Raw genomic sequence first — 19273 nt, 5'->3', positions numbered from 1 at the left:
TCGCGTCTCGGTATTCTCGAGAATTCCGGAAAAATTATGAAAATTAGTTATAAAAATACGCGTTTTCGTAAAATTCCCCTGAGTACTTGAACTAACGAAGTTTCTCCGATAAGAAGAATATGAAATTGAACTCCGAATGATTGAATAATCAGATCATCATTGGAAGAAATCGTCTGTAAAACGGTACATGATAATAAGAAATATAAATTTAAAACCAATTCAATCAACAGATCGTCAAATTTTATTGCTCGTTTTAGGTCGTATCTATCCTATAAGTACCCTTATTCTATTACTTTTCAGAATTATTGAAAATGTCAGTTGTTGAGAATACCGATGAAAGTTTGGTGGAAAGCAATGCCACTATTTACAACATGAAAAATATTCCACCCTCGGCCTCGGAAGACAAAAAAGTTGGGCCCAAGGCAAAAGTAGAACAAACCGATATTCATTTAACTCGCGTTGAATCTACTAACTCATCCGAAGAATCCTCGCAACACGAAGAAAATAAAGAGGAAACAAACCAACGAAGTTCAGAATCAGGTTGGCCGGTACCTCATGAGTGATGACAGGCTAGCTTATGAATTATCACTTGCATTTGCATTATCGACTTATTTTTGCTTTGCACAGATTATTTGTGGGGACAGATGAAAAAAGAATTCTATCAACAGCGCAAAATTGTCATACGGAATATTCCTCCCTGTACATATGAGGTAAGTTTAGTTAAAAGCACCCTAATACTCACTGTGCATATGTTGTTCTCGTGAATGCATGAATAATCTTTTTTTAGGAGGTCAAAGGATTTATGGGTGGCTACAGCGTCGCGAATATAAGCATTAGTCGAAAAGCTAGAACTGGTAATTTGCGAAATTTAAACCTGAATCAACGTAAATGAATCGGTCTTAATGTTGATAATGATTGTATTTTCTGAAAACCTTTCAGCCTACGTTACTCTGAAAAATGGCGAAGATGCCGAAGAATCTGCTAATGTTTTGAATCATAAGAAATTATTGGGTACAGAAGTCGATGTCTGTGTGAATCCAAATGAAACGTTGCTCTGCGTCGCTCATCTTCCTTTAGAAATGAAAGACCAAGAATTTCGTCAGTTGGTGATGCCTTACGGAAATATAGAGAAATGTTTTCTGATGCGGTCTGAAGAAATGGGTCAGTTTCTCTGTAGTTCAAGCGTATTCAGTTTCTTATTAGTTCTCAGCTTTCCGATGATATTATACAGTTTGTTTCTGTATGTTGTAGGTATCAGTAAAGGATATGGTTTTGTACAATACACACACAATCGCGATCATACAAATACAGCTCGCTTACAGATCGACGGAAAACGCGTACAAGGAAATGTTATACACTGCGATTTTGTTCTACCGGATTTGATATCACTGCCTCAGTTACATTCAACATGTCTGTTTGTTGAACACCTTCCAATAGGTTACAGCAATAATGAGGACTTCCGTAACATGTGCAGTCAACACGGTGAACCGCTATACTGTCAGGTAAAATGTTTCTTTTTCTGTTCCATTTATAGTAGCCTCCTCAATTCTAATCTTTCTGGACAAACGAGGCAGAGTCTTCTGACCGAATGGCTAATAACCTGGAAAACCTAGAAAACTCGGAGAATCAGAAGAATCTGTTAAAAAAATGAGGGAATTTTCACAAAAAAACCTAGAAAACTCAGGGAATTTGGATATGTAATTGACCATGCATTTTTTTATCAATATACGTGATTCATCAAAAATAAATAGATTGTAACATTATATTTTAAACCAAGAAATTTCTCAGATTTACTCATGGAATTTTGTGTTATAACATGGAGAAAAATCAGGGAATTTGTAAATTTGCAGAAAGTGACCACTATGTCTGAAACAGTTTCTCTAACCGGTAAATATTTGCAGATTGCGATGAAAGATGGTCGCGCTCTCGGATTTGCCATTGTTGAGTTCAATGACCACTCGACTGCTGAGAAATGCCAGTCTGATCTGAATGGCACCTATATTGAAGATTCAAAAATTCGTGCTACATTTTGTATACCTGGTGAAAGTGCAATGGAGATCTGTAGCAGACTTGTCAATGCCTTGGTAACTAATGACAAATGATGAGATGATGAAGTGATTTCAATTTTTGATGAAATTTTACTTACCCAGTATTGTGCACTTTCAGAACACCAATTCTCCAGAACTGTTTCAAACTGGAATTTTACCCAGTCCACAAATGCCTAACACAAATCAGGCTCAAGGTATTTAGATTCGTTTAAAACTATTGATCGTCATTAGCGTTAGCTTATTTCATATCTTTGATCATAATTGATTTCTAATTCATTTCTAGGTTTGAAGAACCTTTTTCATCAACTTCAAGTAATACAGTACAATGTTCAGACCCTCTTAAAGAATGGAGGTGGACCAATACCTCAATCAGGTAGAGATACTTGAGTTACTAGAGTAATAGTCTTGTATATGAATACATAGTAAGTGTTTCTAAACTAAAAAAATGTATATATACCAATAGGTCCCGTTGCTGGTCTTCTGGGTCCACCACCAAATACACAAGTATCATCTAATCCAATGATGCAACAAGCTATATCTCTATTAGTGGCATCGATGCAAAATAATCCTCAACAGCAACAGGTAAACAGATCCATTTCTGTAGGTGATAATTGTTTTAAAATGACTTTTATAACTTATATCTAGTTTTTATTTTAGCTTATGTTTGGTCTCCAAAACCTCCAAAATATACTCCAACAACAGGCGGCAAATGATAACAAAACAAACCTGGTGAGTAATTCTTAAAATAGAGAGCATTGAGAATGGATTGAATATAAATGAACTACTATTCAGTTGTTTTGATCCATCATTTCAGGGCAATCAACAGCAATCGATACTCGGAAACCCTGTCATGTTTCAGACCAATGCCTTTTTACAGAACATCATTCAACAACTTCAACAACAACAACAACAACAGCAGCAGCAAACACCTACGAATCGAAATCAACCAACGAGTAATAAACCATCTAACAGTGGAAATCCACTGCAGGCATTACTGATGAACATGTCAACAGAAATGGCCCCACCTCCTCAGCCTTCTGTTATTCCTCCCAATCAACCAAACAATTCCCTAGCTTCAATCATCGGAGCTCTGGCTGGTACAATGAATCCTACTCCATCAAATTTACCTGGAAATAGAGCCATTCATCCAAATCAGATGCCTAATTCGAATGTGAACTTTACTAATTACAATAATCGCAAACCAGGACCAGCTATGAATCAAATGCAAAGACCAAATACACCGACTGGTAACTACTCCACCGTTGGAGGGACAGCCGCCAACCAGCAACAACAGGTTCAGTCTTTTCTGCAAGCTTTACTTGGAAATGTAATGAATACTATTACGAATTTGGCCCAGAATCCGCCATCAGGAAATGTTTCACCGACTAGTATGAATAATCCAGTAGGCGTAACTTCGATGCCACCTCCACCGCCACCTGGCCCACAGATGCCTCCACCAAACTCCCGCTCGCGGTCAGTCTCGAGAAGTAGCTCTCAGTCGCGTGACAGTAGTCATTCCTGGGATCGCTCGCAAGATCGGCCGCATCCGAACTCTCGCCCGAATAATAACAATATCAATAACAATACTCGTAGAAGTCGTTATCAGTGGAGTCAGAAGTTGCATGATAACTGGAATTCAGTACAGTCAGAACAGTACGAAGCCTGGGAAAGTTTGTCATCATCTGAAGGGCCTCCACATTCTGAACTGGGATATGAATTGACCAGATGGAATACTCATCCACCTCATGCCCAGGTTAGATTACAGTGCCATTTATTTTCTCAATTCTTCCACAAAAGATATTCATCGTGATTTTTCCATCTTTTCATTTTAACAGCATAGTCCTAATGTAGGAGGGATGTATGGTGATTATCAGTCACACCAACAACAGCCACTTTCTCCTGGGGGCTATGATTTCATAGGTTATTACAACGTAAGTAGTAAAATATATGCGTACTGTACAAAAAACTCAGATCATCAATTTACTGTATTCACTTTGTAGTGATATATGAAATATTTCTTGCAGGCATATAATGATTATTTGTCTCAGTGTTATAACCAGTACAATACCTTCTCACAGCCGAATGCACAGGTAATATTTGATATTTTGTACAAATGCTAATGAATGATTATGATCCTTTTATTACTTAAAAATCCGTATTTTGTACCAGTTTATGATATATGAAGGATGTAAAGATATGAAGGTTTATTAAATGATTTCCGGTTTCTTAATGCTTCTGTTTTCAGATAAAATGTTGCAGTTTGGGAAATCTGATCTTACAAATAATGTCCGACTATGTGCATCATTAAGGTGTACGCAATCAGGCATCAATAATATTTGTACATTTTCCGTGAGATGTTTTATAATGAATATTGTATACTTTTCCAGCGGTGATTATTGACTACATGGAGCGTGTTCGGGCGACGTTATACTTGTGTCACAACCCATTGACACGTTGGTAAAATGTATTCAAAACACGTCGGTATATTACTGACTGATAGTCATAAGCTAATCACGTACCGTAATACAAATTATACATGATCACTGCTGTGAGAATGAGAATTGAGTGGTGCAGATACATAATATTTTAGAAATCGCAAGATAAGTGAAGAAGGATGGGTCTTACTGCACTGTCATTTACTAGTTACTAGTAATTCACAGAGATAATCGTGTACATTTTGTGTACACGCAGATTGTAGGATAGAAAATGTGGAGTTGACTGATTCAGATGAAATATATATTAATTAGCCTTATAAGTTTCAGCACAGAGTTGGTATATATATGCGCCTGTATGCTACGGATTCAAATTCGTGAACAGTTCGTGATTGTGAAACCAATGTGTTGTACTTAAAGAGTTCAAAATGAATTCTCTTCTTCACCAAATTAATCTTGCTACATATACATGTACATTCTGTGCAAAAGGATCTATGAATAGAATTATTAGATGTTAGTTAGTACAAAGTATGTAGCAAGAAATTGATGCTGGCTTTCATTTGTATGAGTGTATTTGTATTTCCTTGGATATTGCCGTTCCTGTATTATATCCACGTGGAATGATTAACAGATGTAACGCAGATGGTATTGATGCTGAAAAAGGCAGATTTCTTTCCTGTGTTTATTGATTAGTGCTGATCAAGAGTTTCATGAGAAGTGGAAATGATTTTTAATTTTGATGATTTTCGTTTGTGAGTTGGTGTGAATGTGGCATTTTTAGTGGACTGTTTTATTTACAGTGAATGTTGGATGAAGATCAAGGATTCGCGTGGTTTAACCCTTAATAATATTCAATCATTCATCACGATTTTGTTCTTTTTTGCAGCAGCCAAGAGTGAAAGGACCAGCTGGTAATTTAAATGGACCATGTTCACCACCTCAGGTAACTCAGAATATTCTTGCACATACAAGTGAAATCCCACAATAATTCAGCCAAAGTTTTAGAGTTCTTGAATAAAAGAGTTTATATTTTGAGCAATGTTTTGAATTGATCACTTCAAGTAATCTTAAATACGGCTTTGATATTTTAGATGGATACAGCGAGTATTCAGAACTTACTTGCACAAGCATTCAATGCTGGTGCACAGCAACAAGCGGCATTGTCTTTGGTAAGATTTTAATTCCAATATTTTAATACACGTACACAATGCGCACACATTCAAACCCTAATAATCGTTTATACTATAAATCTGTTTTCTGCAGCCTCATTTACCGGGCACACCTCAAGGACTGAAACGAGACTCGAGTCACTTTCTCCCAAATCCTGAACCAAGTCCAGATGGAGATTATATTGGTCAGCATTCGCAGGGTATCGGCGGCCATTACGCCGATTCCTACAAACGAAAACGTATATTGTAGCATTTTGTTCAGAGATCAGTCACTTTGGCTTTAGATGTACTCATTCTTCATAAAGTCATACTATAGTAGTTTGCATTTATATATGTTGGCTAGTCTTTTGGCTACCAGGTATCTGTGTAGTTTTGATTTCATTACTTACTGAAAATGCATTTATACGAGATATCTTGTCATCAATTACTTCATTCAGTTCAGTTAATGCGTATTGCTGAAAAAACGTTTCTTGTTCTTTGTTCAACCACCAGTAATGTATCAATTCGTGCCCAGAGATTATTTGGGCATCAACAAATATTTTTCACAAAATTTAGAATGTCTTGAGTAATATTCTAACTTTTATTTGTCAGTTGTGAATGATTATATAACTTATTTGTAGTTAATAAATGTAGTAATGGCATTTTCAATTCATTGAAAATACTAATTTTTGATTCTGTGAGTCTAGCCTACATATGTTGGTTTATAATAATGGATATTATAATTGTTTATTTGTGATATAAATGATAATGTAATAAATGCATATGGTATAAGTATAATTACAACTATTTGTTGTGAACTTGCATTAAAGTAGTTTCAATCTGCTGCATGGACCCATGGGGCACCCCTCAGATGTTCTTAGTAGTACATGTTCGGTTGAAAATCTAGGACAATTGAAGCCTGGGAGACCAAATCAATGCCTGCATCAAGATCATTCAGCAGCCCGCTGGATTATCCTTAATGACAATGATAAGAGGTGAACTAAACTTTAAAGTAATGCATCATATACTCGACATGTATTTACATTTATTTCACAACTTTTACAAATTTTGACTAATTTACAATGAATGATAAATTTCGCAGACGTATTTATTTTTTTGTTCGGGTACTTCTCCGAGTCACGGGAGCGGGGTCCGTTTTTGTAGTTTCGGCTTTGGGTTTCCTGCCTCTTCTTGGTCTTTGTGTCGGTACTACTTTCTCGACTACTGCTTCACTCTTGACAGGAGTAGCCTCGTCTACTATTTCTCCATCTTCTGCAGCACTCTGAAATAAGTAACAATGATCGATCAATACATCAGTAATCTTCATACAATACAAGACAATCCATTCTATCATCACACTGTATCTGACTTACTGGCGGTTCTTCTTGGCTAGATAATGCCAATGATTTTTCAGATGCCTCAACTTCAGATTGTGAACTATCAAGATTCACGATGTCAGTTTGTGAATTATCAAGATTCATAACTTCCAATTGTGAACTCTCAAGATTCGCTTCAGTTTGTGAACTATCAAGATTCTCAACTTCTGATTGCGAACTATCTAGATTCACAACTTCTGATTGCGAACTATCAAGATTCAAGGCTTCTGATTGTGAACTATCAAGATTCACGACTTCGGATTGTGAACCATCAAGATTCACAACTTCCGATTGTGAACTATCAAGGTTCACAACTTCCGATTGTGAACTATCAAGATTCACAACTTCCGATTGTGAACTATCAAGATTCACAACTTTTGATTGTGAACTATCAAGATTTACATCAGACTGTGTTCTATCAGGAATTAAATCATCAGTTTGTGAGCTTTCAAGATTTACAGCAACTTGGCTAACTGATTCAGAAGTATCCATCATTTCAGTTTCATCTTCTTTCTTAGGGTCAGCTTGAGGAATAACAGGTTCATCTTTTATTTCAGGTTGTGGTGTATCAGATGGTTCTTTTTCCTTCAATTTTTTTTCTTCAATTTTAGGAGTCATTGATATCTCCATCACCAGAGCTCCTGGAGTAGTAGGGGTCTTCGGAGTTGATTTATTACCAGGTGCTGGTGGTGTAGTAGGAACGTTAGTGATTGTTGTGATAGTTTTTAAAGGAACATGCGCAGCTTTAATTTCTTCAGAATTAGGTTCTGTTCCTGGTGGCTGTGGTAGGACGTTTTTGGTTTCTAGTACAGACATCACCCCGGGTGGTATATGAGCACGCTGAAATATAGTTGACAGTACAGAATACAGATTCCTGTCTTGTATTTAGAGAATACAAATGGAGATTGTTTTATTTGAATGAAAGGCAAGCTGAAGTAACTAACCTGATTAGGGGCTAACGAATGAACATGTTTCAGTAGAGGATCCCTCATTTCAGGTGCCACCTCAAAAACAGAGTTCAGCTGTACTGATGGCAACTGGAGCAGAACTTGAAACGACTGAGGCTTAGTCCGTTGGCAACATTTGATGAAGCCCTCCCATACTTTCTTATTCTTCCAAACCTAAAAAGACATAATATTCTAAAATGATATCTTCTAACAATTAAACTATCATGGGGATATCTACAGATTTCTCAGGTTACCTGTTTCGTTATAAGCCTCTGAAGTATATTCAAAACAAATCCAATTAGTCTGGGATAAGAGGATAATGACTGAATTACAGTTCTCATTAACAGCACCGGTAAAGGATTCATTTCCATCAGTTGTTGCATGACAACAGCTAATACTTCTTGGGTGTAAATCTTTCTCTCACTGAAGCACAGGTTACAAGCTGAAACCAATGAAGCACACCACTTATAGTATATCTGGTTGGCGATTATTGCATTTACAAGAGAAATGATTAATTACCTTTAATGATTGTTTTCATGTCAACTTTAGTTGGATCAATGGTGTGCAGTGCGCTTAACAATTCAGCTGGTGTGAGAGGTCCAGAAAATCCACCGCTTTCAGCTGAAATACAGTACACAAAATATCACATGCATGTGTCGCAATTGAATAGAAAAAATGAGACCAAGAGTGATTAAGTCGGATCATGCGTACCATGGCCACCGAGGAGTTTATTGAACACTTCTTTTACAACATTAGGGTTTAGCATGATAAGTTTGGGTAATGCTGCAGTGACCTCGCTCTATAATGGAATAGAAATTTACAGATTACAAAATACTGATAAAACCTATTTTCAAATGCAAGTTAAAAGTTATATACGGTAGTAGCTCTACACATCTCACCTTTGTAAGTCCATTTAGCACGGGAATAAGGAATCGTACATCTGCTACACGTTTGTGATAAAGATCACGAACGCGATCAACTAATTCAGGAGACGGAGCCTGTCGATCAGTGAGTATATGTATCACTCGAGTTACTAAAGTTTCAGCTCCCTTCGGACAATTCTCAACCAGTAATAACAATTCAGGACTCTGCATTCCCATACCTTTCACCTGTCAGAAATGTCAATATTCTTAACATGCACATATCCTCTGTTCATATTGAAAACATTGTCTATGAAGATAAATGAACTTACAGGTGTTTCTAGAACCCTGAGGATCGTTCTCTTGACATTAGCAGAGGTTGTCACATAAATATTTGATAATCTAAAATACAAATAAATACACACATATTGCACAACCAAAGATTAAAAGGCACCAAGCTTCGAAATTAAAAGAGTACTAACTCATGAATTAGTTTGTGTCTGACAGGCATGAGCCCGAGATACAAGTACAGACAAGTCTTAATACTTTCTTCTGTCCAGCCATCAACGTCTACAAAAACAAGATTCAACAATATTCAATTGAGACATTCAAAGATGATGTAATTAACAGACTAGAAATTTACTAAAATTACCAAGGTTTTCTGTCTTAGTGAACAAATCTCCAGGCATGAAGGGAAGTAACAACTTCCTTAAATTCCGCATCGCATAATTTTCAATGTATTCCTTCAAATCAGTTCTCTCATATAAACTTTTAGTGACACGAAGAGCATTGCTTCTTACCTGAGAAAATATTTTGATTAGTGGTATAAACCAAGTGAATATAGTGCACCGGTAGCCTGATGATTAAATATCAATTCAATCGTACTCACATCTGGTTTTTCATTAGCACAAAATTCTAGTAACAGAACTAAAAAGTTTAACTTTTGGTTCGGTCGCTTCAGAATCAGATCCCTCAATATCGACATACCGAGGTAAATACGTGTCTAATAACAAAAACAGACGTTGTTAAAATATGAGATTAATGCAGAAATAAATCTGAGAACATGAACTAAACAGTAAGTTTACCTCATCTTGACAATATTTCTTCAACACATCAATTGCTGCTGGTGTAATCAGAGGAGCTTCTAAAATCAATCTTGCAAAGAGTCTGAAATGACAAAAGGGTGTAATAGGAATTTCCCCAAAAACATTCTCTCTAGAGATGTTCACAATAATTACGACAAAACTTACCCAGATCGCTGGTCAGGTCTTTCTAGCAATGCAGATAGTAGCTGTGTAAGACATTCGTCATAACTAGACATATTCTGCTTCTCAGCAGCTGCTAATAGATATCCCTGAGCATTAGAATACTCCTGATACAACCAAATAAACGCTAATTCTGAGCGTGCAGCCAAATTCTCAAATATGTATTCTTGGAACACTGAAAACAAGAATGTGTTCATTATATTTTTCATTTTTCTTTCAAAGGTGCAGTTTGCCTTTACTAAAGTTAATAAAAATTAGTTCTAAACTCACATTGTTTAAATGCAGATCCATAAATACAAACTATATTTGTTAACAATTTCATTCTTTGCACACTGGCATTTCCCATCTTGGCAGATTCTGAAATATGAACCAATAATCATGAGAGTATTTCTTGTTTCTATATTACGTAATAGACCTTTCCATCAAATTATTTATTCACTTACTCTCTGCATTTAAAATTCTATTGAATGCTGAAAGCGCCTGATCTGCTGTGTCTTCTGGTGTCATCTGTTTTGTGACTGATGTAAGTTTGAAATGTTTTATACCCCGGCGACTTGAAGTCAACTGAAATCATCACAAACTCAATTCATAATAAATGAAATACTGGCAAATAGTCGAGTAGAGTATAGAGATTCGATTAGATTCATACTACATACACTAGCTGTTATTGCAGCTGAAGGTGGCTTCATTGGTTCAATACCAGGGTACCCTGGTGCAGCATCAACATGTCCACCAACAATTGTGTGAATAGTTTGTTTAGATGATGCAGAATTATCATCTTCATCCATTGGTTCTGGTCCATCCTGCAATAATAAAATGAATTCATCACATATAGACCAGTTAAAACAATGGATTTAGGTGCCGAAATTTTGTCTACCTTTTTTGACTTTTTGTCTTTGTCTTTAGCAGCAGAGTCCTCTTGTAAATCACCTTTACCCAGACCAGCCGTCACCAGTTGAGTAGCTAACAGTCGAGATAAATGTTTGATCTGTGCATCTGTACCAGCGGCAGCTATTGGTGTATAAGTCGATTGAAACTGATCAGGCATTGTATCTGGCAGCATTACCTATAAAACATATACAATATAATCCATTATGCAACGGTAACAAAGCCAATAATGTTTAGGGTTATTTTACATATTCTTAAGCTTACCATACTGACAAGTACAAGATCAGCCACATTTTCAGGCGTCAGTTTTGGTTCTATGTAACCAGCGGTAATATCTACATTTGATTGTTGTTGAGTCACAGTTGTTGGTTTCCTAGGTTTACTACCACTACTGCTGCTACTGTTGTTGCGCATAGTTACAAGCGGTGTACTTATTTCAATATCATCTAATATTGTAGAAATCTATAATTGAAACCATCAACACTTCAATAAATGCTCTTCAAAACATCAATGTTACTAATTTGAGTGTATTATATTCACCGGCACTGGAGCATCTTTTTTCAATTTTTTGGGTGCAAGTTTAGGCGCAGCTGCTTCTTCCAAAGCCTTCCGTTTCCTCTCATCCATTTTGGGCATGAATTTCAGAACCTGAAAACAACATGAAAGTTTCGAATAAAACACAATTTCTTTTCCAAGAATGTCTCCTATTTGACAAAGCGTTGACTTACTTCAGACGTCGATGCTCCGAGATCTGTTAATAATGTGGTGATCTGCGCGTGGAATGAAAATGACATCGGGTGTTTCAACAACAAAAGCAACTGCATTTTCAGATTTTTCCGAACGCTGCTAACTTGCGACTTTGCGAGGGTCGGTGGTAGATTTGCTGGAAAACAAAGACAACCTCAAATATACTCTGAATCAGTATATAGGCCTAATAAAGAAATTTTCAAAAATAGATTTTAGTTTTGACTTACCGTGTAAACTTTCAAATCCCTGGATAACTCTCGGCAAATATTCTGGTCTTTGCCGAGCAATACAAGTCATAGAACTCATAACAGCCATTAGATTGACACTAAAATAACAGCAAAAAATTGAAAACTGATTCTTCATCTATGAGAGAAATAACACCAATTTTGATAAATCGATTTCACACCTTGATATGTGAGCAGAACATTGAAATTCTATAAGCAATTTAAATGCTTCAGCTCCTTCGTCTTCTAACTTCTTATACTTGATAAACTGGTGATCTTGAGGTATCTTATCCAGTGTCAGTTCATGTTCCATGTTTTTTGGAATTTCAGATTCCTGTTTCAATAGAAGTTTATGATCATTAATGAATTGCACAAAGCTTTAATAGCGGGTAAAACAAAAAACTTACTGAACTTCTTTCCGTTAATGTTAAGACAAGATTTTCCACAAATTTAACAGCATGAGTTCGAATCCTAGAAAAAAAGTTGAGGCGGATTATAAGAAAATTCGAAATGTAAATCGGTTAACATAAATTCTTTATCGCAGTTAGCTTTTATTCTCACCCATCATTTTCTGAATCTATCATCTTCAGAATGGTTTCTTTGATCACATTAACATATTTCCACATACTTTCTATCTGTTCCGTTATTTCCTTCGATTTCAATAACCACTGCATAAAAGAAAATACAAACATCATCTCTCACAATCACCTTGAGCAATCCATGAGAGAAATGTGAAAACTATAGCTTACCTGTAAAGATGAACGATAGATTCTTGTCATACTGAGAATGATTTTCTTTATAACATTTACATTCTCATCATTCATCATCATATGAAGATAACCAATAAATTTAGGCAACAGCTCTGGCTCCTTTTTACTGCAATTTGACAATAATAATAAAATCTACATGTCTGAATTCATATTCTATAATTCAATAGATCAGTGTAATATCCACTGGACCTAGCCTAATTTCCAAGTATTTACGTCTCATATTGTTGACCAAAAAATGTTTGGATTTTTCATTAGTTTAGACTTAAAGTTTACGTCCAAACTGCAGGTAACAGTGTAACCTTAGCGGGTCTTAAGAGACAGCCAGGGCCTTTTTATTGGTTGTTAGGATTCACAACCTGATTAAGTTAGCAGAGCTTAGTCCTCCACTTAACCAACTGAGCTAACCATATAGGACAGGATTATTGCAGCTCCTCACTTTCTTCTTATCCGGTGAGAAGTTTAAACTTTTGGTTTAAGTTGTTTTTCTATATAACATCCAGGTAATCGTCCTAAGTTATTAACTTATTTCCCTAGTGTACGATGTATTTCATCATTCTACCCAGTAAAAATGCATGTAGGAAACCACCAAAATGTTTTTGCATCAATAAACTCTTTAATTTCTAGTTCTTTAATATCCATTTATAGGATTTTGCTTTAATTACCTCAATATTTTTCCAAGTTTATAATAACATCCAACAGTATAATAACAAAGCGATACAATACAATACGTTGCAACATAACTTACCTCGCCTCATCCATGAATCCGACGACAAATTTTCGAACTTCAGGTGATTTGTCCATTTGAAATGCCATCATTTCCTATAAATAAATGATTGAACCAAGATTAGCCGTTGAAATATGAAAATAATAATTTACCGTAAGAAAATGATACACATACGTCTAAGAAATTGTCGAGAAGATTTAGATCTTTGTTGATAATCAATTCTTGTACCTGAAGAGAAAGATACCAGCAAGAAATAAAAGTAATAGTTTTCTTACACAGATTGAATCATTCTTCAAGTAAGACTTTTGATAATGCATATGTTAAATGATTAGGTGCTTACTTGTTTCAGATTTGTAATTTTTGCAGCATCTCTTTGTTGGAGTCCAGCTTTATTTAGTAAATCAACCACCTTTTAAGTAAAAGAAGGATTTTTGAAAAATGATCATCAAGAAAATGCATAGAAGTGGCAATAAAATTTGATTGGATTTATCGTTTGAAAAATATTCTCACTCGATGGTATGTGTTGTCAGCAGTTCCTCCTTCAGGAGCATCTTCATCCATGAAAAACTGCGATGCCGGGCATCGTCTACTGTCTGATGCTGCCATTTTTGGCACAAATAATTAACTAAACGTCGCTTGAATCGTGAAATTAAAGCGAAAATTTTTGGCAAAGTAAATTAATTTAGTAACCCGGAAATGGATCAATATCGCGCGCTGCGGATTATCAGTGGCTGCTTCACCGGAATCATAAAGTATTAAAACACGTATTCCAGGATTTAGACTGACGGCATTGACACGGACGCCTTAACGATGCACAGTCACTGTCGCAGTCCGTGGTTTGTTTACACCGGACTACGAAACTGAAAGAATTCGAGAATTTGGTTGTGGAAAATATCTGACTCTGCTGCCGGTAACTAGCTGTTTTAATCACTACAGATTATGTATTACTGATAAAGTAATTCAAGTTGACAAGAAATTAAGTCAAGATGACACTCACAGATTCTATCATAGTTAAAGTTTTCCGAGACTGAGAGATGGAATCATTGCCAAGGCAATGCCAATGCCCAATATTACTAAAATTATATATTTAATACTAATAGTTATTAACTACTTACTTACTTAATTAGTAACTACTTACTGGCCTACTAGGCACTGGGTATTTTAAGGCCTCAGCTATTAAATTCATTCTATCTCTTAAGTTTAGGGATTTAACTGAAAAAAGCACTTGGTCACGAATCGTCAGCAAAAAAACATGTCATCGCGACATTCTTCTCAACGGTCGCCGCTACTTCCACGACCGAAAGATGATGAATTCTTTTTGGATTGCAAAGCTGCATTTTTGACAGTGTTTGATGATATATCAGATGTGATCAGATCCAGAGATGATTTACAACTTGGTAAATGTAACAATGATGATTCAACATCGGCTTTTCGAGATTCCAGAATATGACTTAACTTTACATGATATGTTTTCTTAGTTATACAGCAAACTGGAAGAAACCCTTCACAGAAAAGTATCACAAAATATTGGAAGCGCGGAACAGGTCCGTTCAAAGTTTTACAAAATCTATGTTTACTTTGGTATCATTTATTATTGCATCGAATATTCTGATTTCAGAATCTCTTTCGTTTGATGATTTCTGTGATATTTGTAAACGAGAACCATTGACATCTGAGGATGATTTAATGAAATCTTTTCGAAAAATGGATGTCAATGGAGACGGCTTTCTGTCACTTAAAGAACTCTGTAAAGCCCTCACAAATGTAAGTAAGCAAACCTGTAATGAGGCGTCTAGTTCTAGCCTATAAGTTGGTATATTTTATAGACACTGAAACAACTGTGGAACCTGGTTGTGTGCTAATTCCTATACATCTTGCATTCATTGTTTAATCTAGAAAGGTGAGCCAATGACCACTGAAGAGGTTAAGGCAATCATGGATGAGGTTGATGAAAATAAAGATGGTAAACTAGACTATAAGGAGGTAAGAACATTTTATTGGCTGTTTAATTGCTGTTAGAATATTTCAATAATGCACAGAGCAAATTTCGCTTCTATGTTAGTTTTGTAATCTCGTGATGTCGACAACAAAAGAGCTTCAGAAGATGTCAAGGAAGAAGATGGAAAATAAAGAAAAGAATAGAAAAGTGAGCAGTGCGCGCTCTGCAGACGGGCGAGAGCCCCGACCTCGTTCTGGCAGGACAAGTTCTCGAACAAGTGAGTTTTATCATGTGTAACTGTTATGTTGAAAAGGGTATCTACATCACTTATAATTTACATCTACTTCAGGTATAAATGATCAACCCAAACCTCAGCCACGCAGTCGCTCAAAGTCTGAAGATGGAACGAATCCAGCTGTAGCTTCTAAACGCTTAAAACTACAGGAACCAAGGAATCTGAGGGTATTTCTTAATTCATTTAATTATTAGTTTCTTGTGCGTGTGTGTGTTTATTGTTAGGTTTGTTTGTTATTTTCTGAAGGATTGGAAGCACCATTCAAGAAGAGGATGTTTCCACATTGATGATGATCACAATATAATTAGTCAGGAATATATCCTGAAGCTAGCTGAGGATTCAAGTATTTGGATTACTATACAGCCTAGAGATATCAAAACAGAAGGTACATCAGTATTTACCTCTTGATCCGAATTTGTGAGACGTGAAAACACAAAAATCTTGATTTCCATTCAGATCCTACTCGAACTTTAGTGGATACAGCGATGTTTATCGTTCGTCATGAAACATCTGCATCACTGGAAGACAGTCTGTTGACATTTACTGAAGAGCGCGATGCTCGAGGGGTATGTTAGTGTTGCTCATCTTTCAAATTAAGAGTATTTTATGTGATACGTGTGAGAAGAGGGAGCTTGACTTACGTTCTTTTAGAAATATGGGGTTCGATGTGACCTTCAAAAAGGCAGCTATCGTTTGATGCCATTCACGACTGGTTGTAAACTGAAAAGACGACGGAATGAGCCAAAAGTTGAAACAAAACTCGTGAAAAAGGATAAAGATGGAAAATTCATCTTGACAAAACAATTCAAGTAAATCAATCCAAAATTCTTGATTTTGTGTTTTATTTGAAATCTGAAATTTGCGTGTAATCTTTGACCGAAATTGTTTTTTTCTCATAGGGAAGCGCTGTCAGAGATTTTTGATCTGTGTGATCTGACTGGTAATGGTTCGTTGAATCGGCAGGAATTTAATTTATATAATCTACGAACAAGTGGGGAAGAAGTAGCTGATGATGAATGGGAAGTTGTTGAAGGTAATTCAGAATGAAGATGAAATTACTAATTGATTTTCTCTTCAACAGAACGTTATGCATTGCTTTATTTGTAGAAAATGTCGAGCTGAAAAATGGCGAAATAACCAGGAAAGGTTTCCTTCAACTTAATCAAATGGAAGCTGATGACAATGAAGGAGATACAGATGATCTTTGGGTAACATTGAGGAGTATGGGTTATAATAAAGCTCTTATTCTTGATGAGGCAAGTATAAATGCTATCAAAAATACATGAAGAGGAATATTTTGATGCTATGTTATCTCTATTGCTGTTTAGTGGTTGTTCATTTTACTGATTATCCTCATGCTTCTTAATTTCAGGCGTGTCCATTCTCACTTGATATTTATGTTGAAGATGGTGATGACTCTGCAGTTACTGTGAAAGGGTTAACAAATACAATTGAAGTAGAGAAGATAGTTTCCCAATCTGTCATCAATAAGGTACCAGTACAGCAGTTAACAGCAGTACCTGTCATTAATTTTGTTTGAAAATTCATTCAATATTTTTCTGTACTTAAGGGTGATTCTAAAAGAATAGTTAGAGATGTTACTCTCTATAGCTACTTGAATGATGGTAGAAAATCATATGTTTTAGAAAATAAGGTAACTGAATGAAGTAAACTGAGTTTTGAGTTACCAGTATATGAGCATATGTATCACATTTCTCATTCATGCTTTGGTGTTATTGTTTTTCAGTCTCGGGCAAAAGTCTCAGTAAGACTTGACTGCAGTAAAAGCCAGAATGTTGTCTCTAATAAGGATGGACTAGATTATACTGTAGATGTACATGCTCGATCCACTCAGGTATGTTGTTAGATGCTGTACCGATTCTATACTTGTATGTCAGTTCTATTCATTCAGCCATCTGCATTGAATTGTTGTTAATTTCAATTTTCAGGTGGCTCTACATCTTCTTCCAGTGATTGAGAGATTAGAATGGGTTGTAAAATGTACAGAAACACTGCAGGTGTAAATTTGTGCAGTCTCTTCAACATCTTTTATACCAGTACATATTAAGCCGTCCTAGTATTGAATGCTGCCAATTTCTACGTCATGTTTGTGTTTTACTGTGATAAGAAAATGCTTTGTACGTAGCTTAGATTATCATGAGCTGTAGTTAGTTGAAATAATGATCATAAACAATGTAGATTGTATGTATTGTTAATCACTATGATAGTCAAGAATTCTTGAGATTAAAAATTGATGTAGTTTTTAACAATGATGATTTGGTATTTTATTTGTACATGTATTCATCAATAATCTAGTCTCATAAAGGTTCCTTTCGTTAGTATTCTATAGAACAAATTCATGTAAAAGTAACAAATGAGATAAGCTGCATTATTAATCTTTTTACTGAATATGCTGTAGATTTTCAACAAATTCCTCATGTGGTATTGGCATAAAATATAATCTTCATTTACTTGTTTTTGCTCCTTTATACCGAATGTTGTATTATTTATGTATTTGATATCAACTGCAGTTTAGATCTACTAAAATTAGCATAATTATTATAAATTTCAGTTTTACTTGATTCTTGCTGCCTATAAATGATTTTAGACAGATTTCAGCACATCTCAGATGGTAGTATAGTAGTTTGTAGCAAGTATACTATGCTAAGTGCAACTTCGTGTTACTCTCTGGAAAAACTTTGTAAAGGCCCTGCATCGGTGCTTCCATTTCACAGAAATGTCAACAAAAGCTGAAAAGTGCAGGGGAAGTGCTAGACGGGTGAGATCAGACCTTGCAAATCTCTATTATTTTTACTGTGGTGCCGTGGGCGAATTATTGTTTCAATCGTCATTTCCATCAACACTTACCGTACTCATTATTTAATGGAATCGTTCTTTTAATTAATCAAGAATTTGAAGCAACTTTCTAAATAGAAATGATTCTCAATAATCATGTGTGGAATCAATCATGCCTTATTATGGTTTGAAGAGCAACAAAGTCTATCATGCGAGTATTTAACTCACAAATTGAAAAGATATTCCACATTCACTGAAGGAGAACCAATCACACAAATCTGCAGTACTTTAAGGGGTGCTCCCAGCGTACCCTCTGGATTGACCGCTGTATACAGTGGATCGAAATAGCAGCGCATTATTTAAATCTGGCCAGTTCTTCGTCCACATTGAATAGTAGAAATCCATTGCATCGAGATGAAATTCAGATAAAAATAACAATTATTACTCGTAATAAATTATCATAAAGTTTTTTTGACACAATAAAACATTTTTTTCATAAGCAAAATAATTAGGTTTATATAATGTTGACAACTATACAGATATACTCACACAAATTAATTCTTTAAACGTATCAAACAAAAGTTTTTTAGAGACTGGTACAGTCACAATATTTTCTTCTTCAATTCAATGAACTACTAAAAGAACAAAGTCCTTCAATAAAATTAAAACTACTAAACGTGCAATTCGAAAGTTAACCATCTTTTTGTCAGTAATTATATTACCGTAAATTTTATAATATTGTGCCAGCACATACACACATGTTATTCACTAATTTTGCCAGATTCGTATGTGAAAAATAACACGTGAAATGCTA

General features: G+C 35.6%; 3 protein-coding genes across 7 annotated transcripts; 2 read left to right on the top strand and 1 right to left on the bottom strand.

Annotated features, from left to right (window-relative positions):
- Positions 1–36: 36 nt before the first annotated feature.
- LOC141900290 (uncharacterized) lies at positions 37–6384 on the top strand. 5 transcript variants are annotated; one of them, XM_074787103.1, is made up of 17 exons: positions 37–183; positions 301–540; positions 628–710; positions 788–854; positions 940–1161; positions 1252–1502; positions 1902–2084; positions 2167–2242; positions 2332–2421; positions 2512–2630; positions 2706–2777; positions 2863–3801; positions 3884–3979; positions 4073–4138; positions 5367–5423; positions 5572–5649; positions 5744–6384. In XM_074787103.1, the coding sequence occupies exons 2-17, from the start codon at positions 312–314 to the stop codon at positions 5897–5899; spliced, it is 2784 nt and encodes a 927-aa protein (XP_074643204.1). In that variant the 5' UTR covers positions 37–183; positions 301–311; the 3' UTR covers positions 5900–6384. The 5 variants fall into 5 exon arrangements, 3 of the variants coding, with proteins under 3 accessions (XP_074643204.1, XP_074643205.1, XP_074643206.1); XR_012618679.1 differs by lacking the exons at positions 5572–5649; positions 5744–6384 and adding an exon at positions 4436–4512 and having other exon boundaries at positions 5367–5397; XR_012618680.1 differs by lacking the exons at positions 5572–5649; positions 5744–6384 and adding an exon at positions 4436–4505 and having other exon boundaries at positions 5367–5382.
- Positions 6385–6660: 276 nt separating this feature from the next.
- Positions 6661–14207, bottom strand: LOC141898460 (symplekin-like). The gene is made up of 29 exons (XM_074784360.1): positions 13940–14207; positions 13770–13838; positions 13604–13657; positions 13451–13524; positions 12685–12811; positions 12497–12603; positions 12343–12406; positions 12118–12269; positions 11939–12036; positions 11693–11847; positions 11505–11612; positions 11229–11426; positions 10954–11142; positions 10733–10879; positions 10520–10640; positions 10347–10433; positions 10062–10251; positions 9897–9978; positions 9701–9814; positions 9464–9611; positions 9294–9381; positions 9144–9213; positions 8851–9060; positions 8663–8750; positions 8471–8572; positions 8206–8393; positions 7949–8125; positions 7002–7844; positions 6661–6910 (listed from the first exon to the last, which is right to left on the bottom strand). Exons 1-29 carry the CDS (start codon positions 14033–14035, stop codon positions 6737–6739), a joined length of 4320 nt encoding a protein of 1439 aa, XP_074640461.1. The 5' UTR covers positions 14036–14207; the 3' UTR covers positions 6661–6736.
- Positions 14208–14275: 68 nt separating this feature from the next.
- Positions 14276–18152, top strand: LOC141898680 (EF-hand calcium-binding domain-containing protein 7-like). The gene is given in 15 exon segments (XM_074784715.1): positions 14276–14339; positions 14629–14826; positions 14908–14973; positions 15048–15193; positions 15326–15412; positions 15492–15830; positions 15910–16048; positions 16120–16229; positions 16315–16472; positions 16563–16696; positions 16771–16919; positions 17036–17155; positions 17234–17317; positions 17411–17518; positions 17613–18152. Coding segments are annotated over 14 exon segments (1860 nt in total). The 5' UTR covers positions 14276–14339; positions 14629–14681; the 3' UTR covers positions 17688–18152.
- The last annotated feature ends 1121 nt before the right edge of the window (positions 18153–19273 follow it).

The sequence above is a fragment of the Tubulanus polymorphus genome, chromosome 2, assembly GCF_964204645.1.
Source record: "Tubulanus polymorphus chromosome 2, tnTubPoly1.2, whole genome shotgun sequence".
NCBI lineage: Eukaryota > Metazoa > Nemertea > Palaeonemertea > Tubulaniformes > Tubulanidae > Tubulanus > Tubulanus polymorphus.
The sequence above is the reverse complement of the archived record's forward strand: the minus strand, read 5'-3'. Positions and strand labels throughout refer to the sequence as shown.

Bases quoted from the DNA above. Each gene is read 5' to 3' on its own strand.
- LOC141898460 (XM_074784360.1), bottom strand. From the start codon at position 14,035: ATGGCAGCATCAGACAGTAGACGATGCCCGGCATCGCAGTTTTTCATG. The intron at 9,979-10,061 runs GTAAGTTTTGTC...TTGTCATTTCAG, and splicing joins AGACCTGACCAGCGATCTGG to ACTCTTTGCAAGATTGATTT. The intron at 8,751-8,850 runs GTGAGATGTGTA...ATTCCATTATAG, and splicing joins TGCTAAATGGACTTACAAAG to AGCGAGGTCACTGCAGCATT.
- LOC141900290 (XM_074787103.1), top strand. From the start codon at position 312: ATGTCAGTTGTTGAGAATACCGATGAAAGTTTGGTGGAAAGCAATGCC. The intron at 1,162-1,251 runs GTCAGTTTCTCT...TGTATGTTGTAG, and splicing joins GATGCGGTCTGAAGAAATGG to GTATCAGTAAAGGATATGGT. The intron at 5,424-5,571 runs GTAACTCAGAAT...TTGATATTTTAG, and splicing joins GACCATGTTCACCACCTCAG to ATGGATACAGCGAGTATTCA.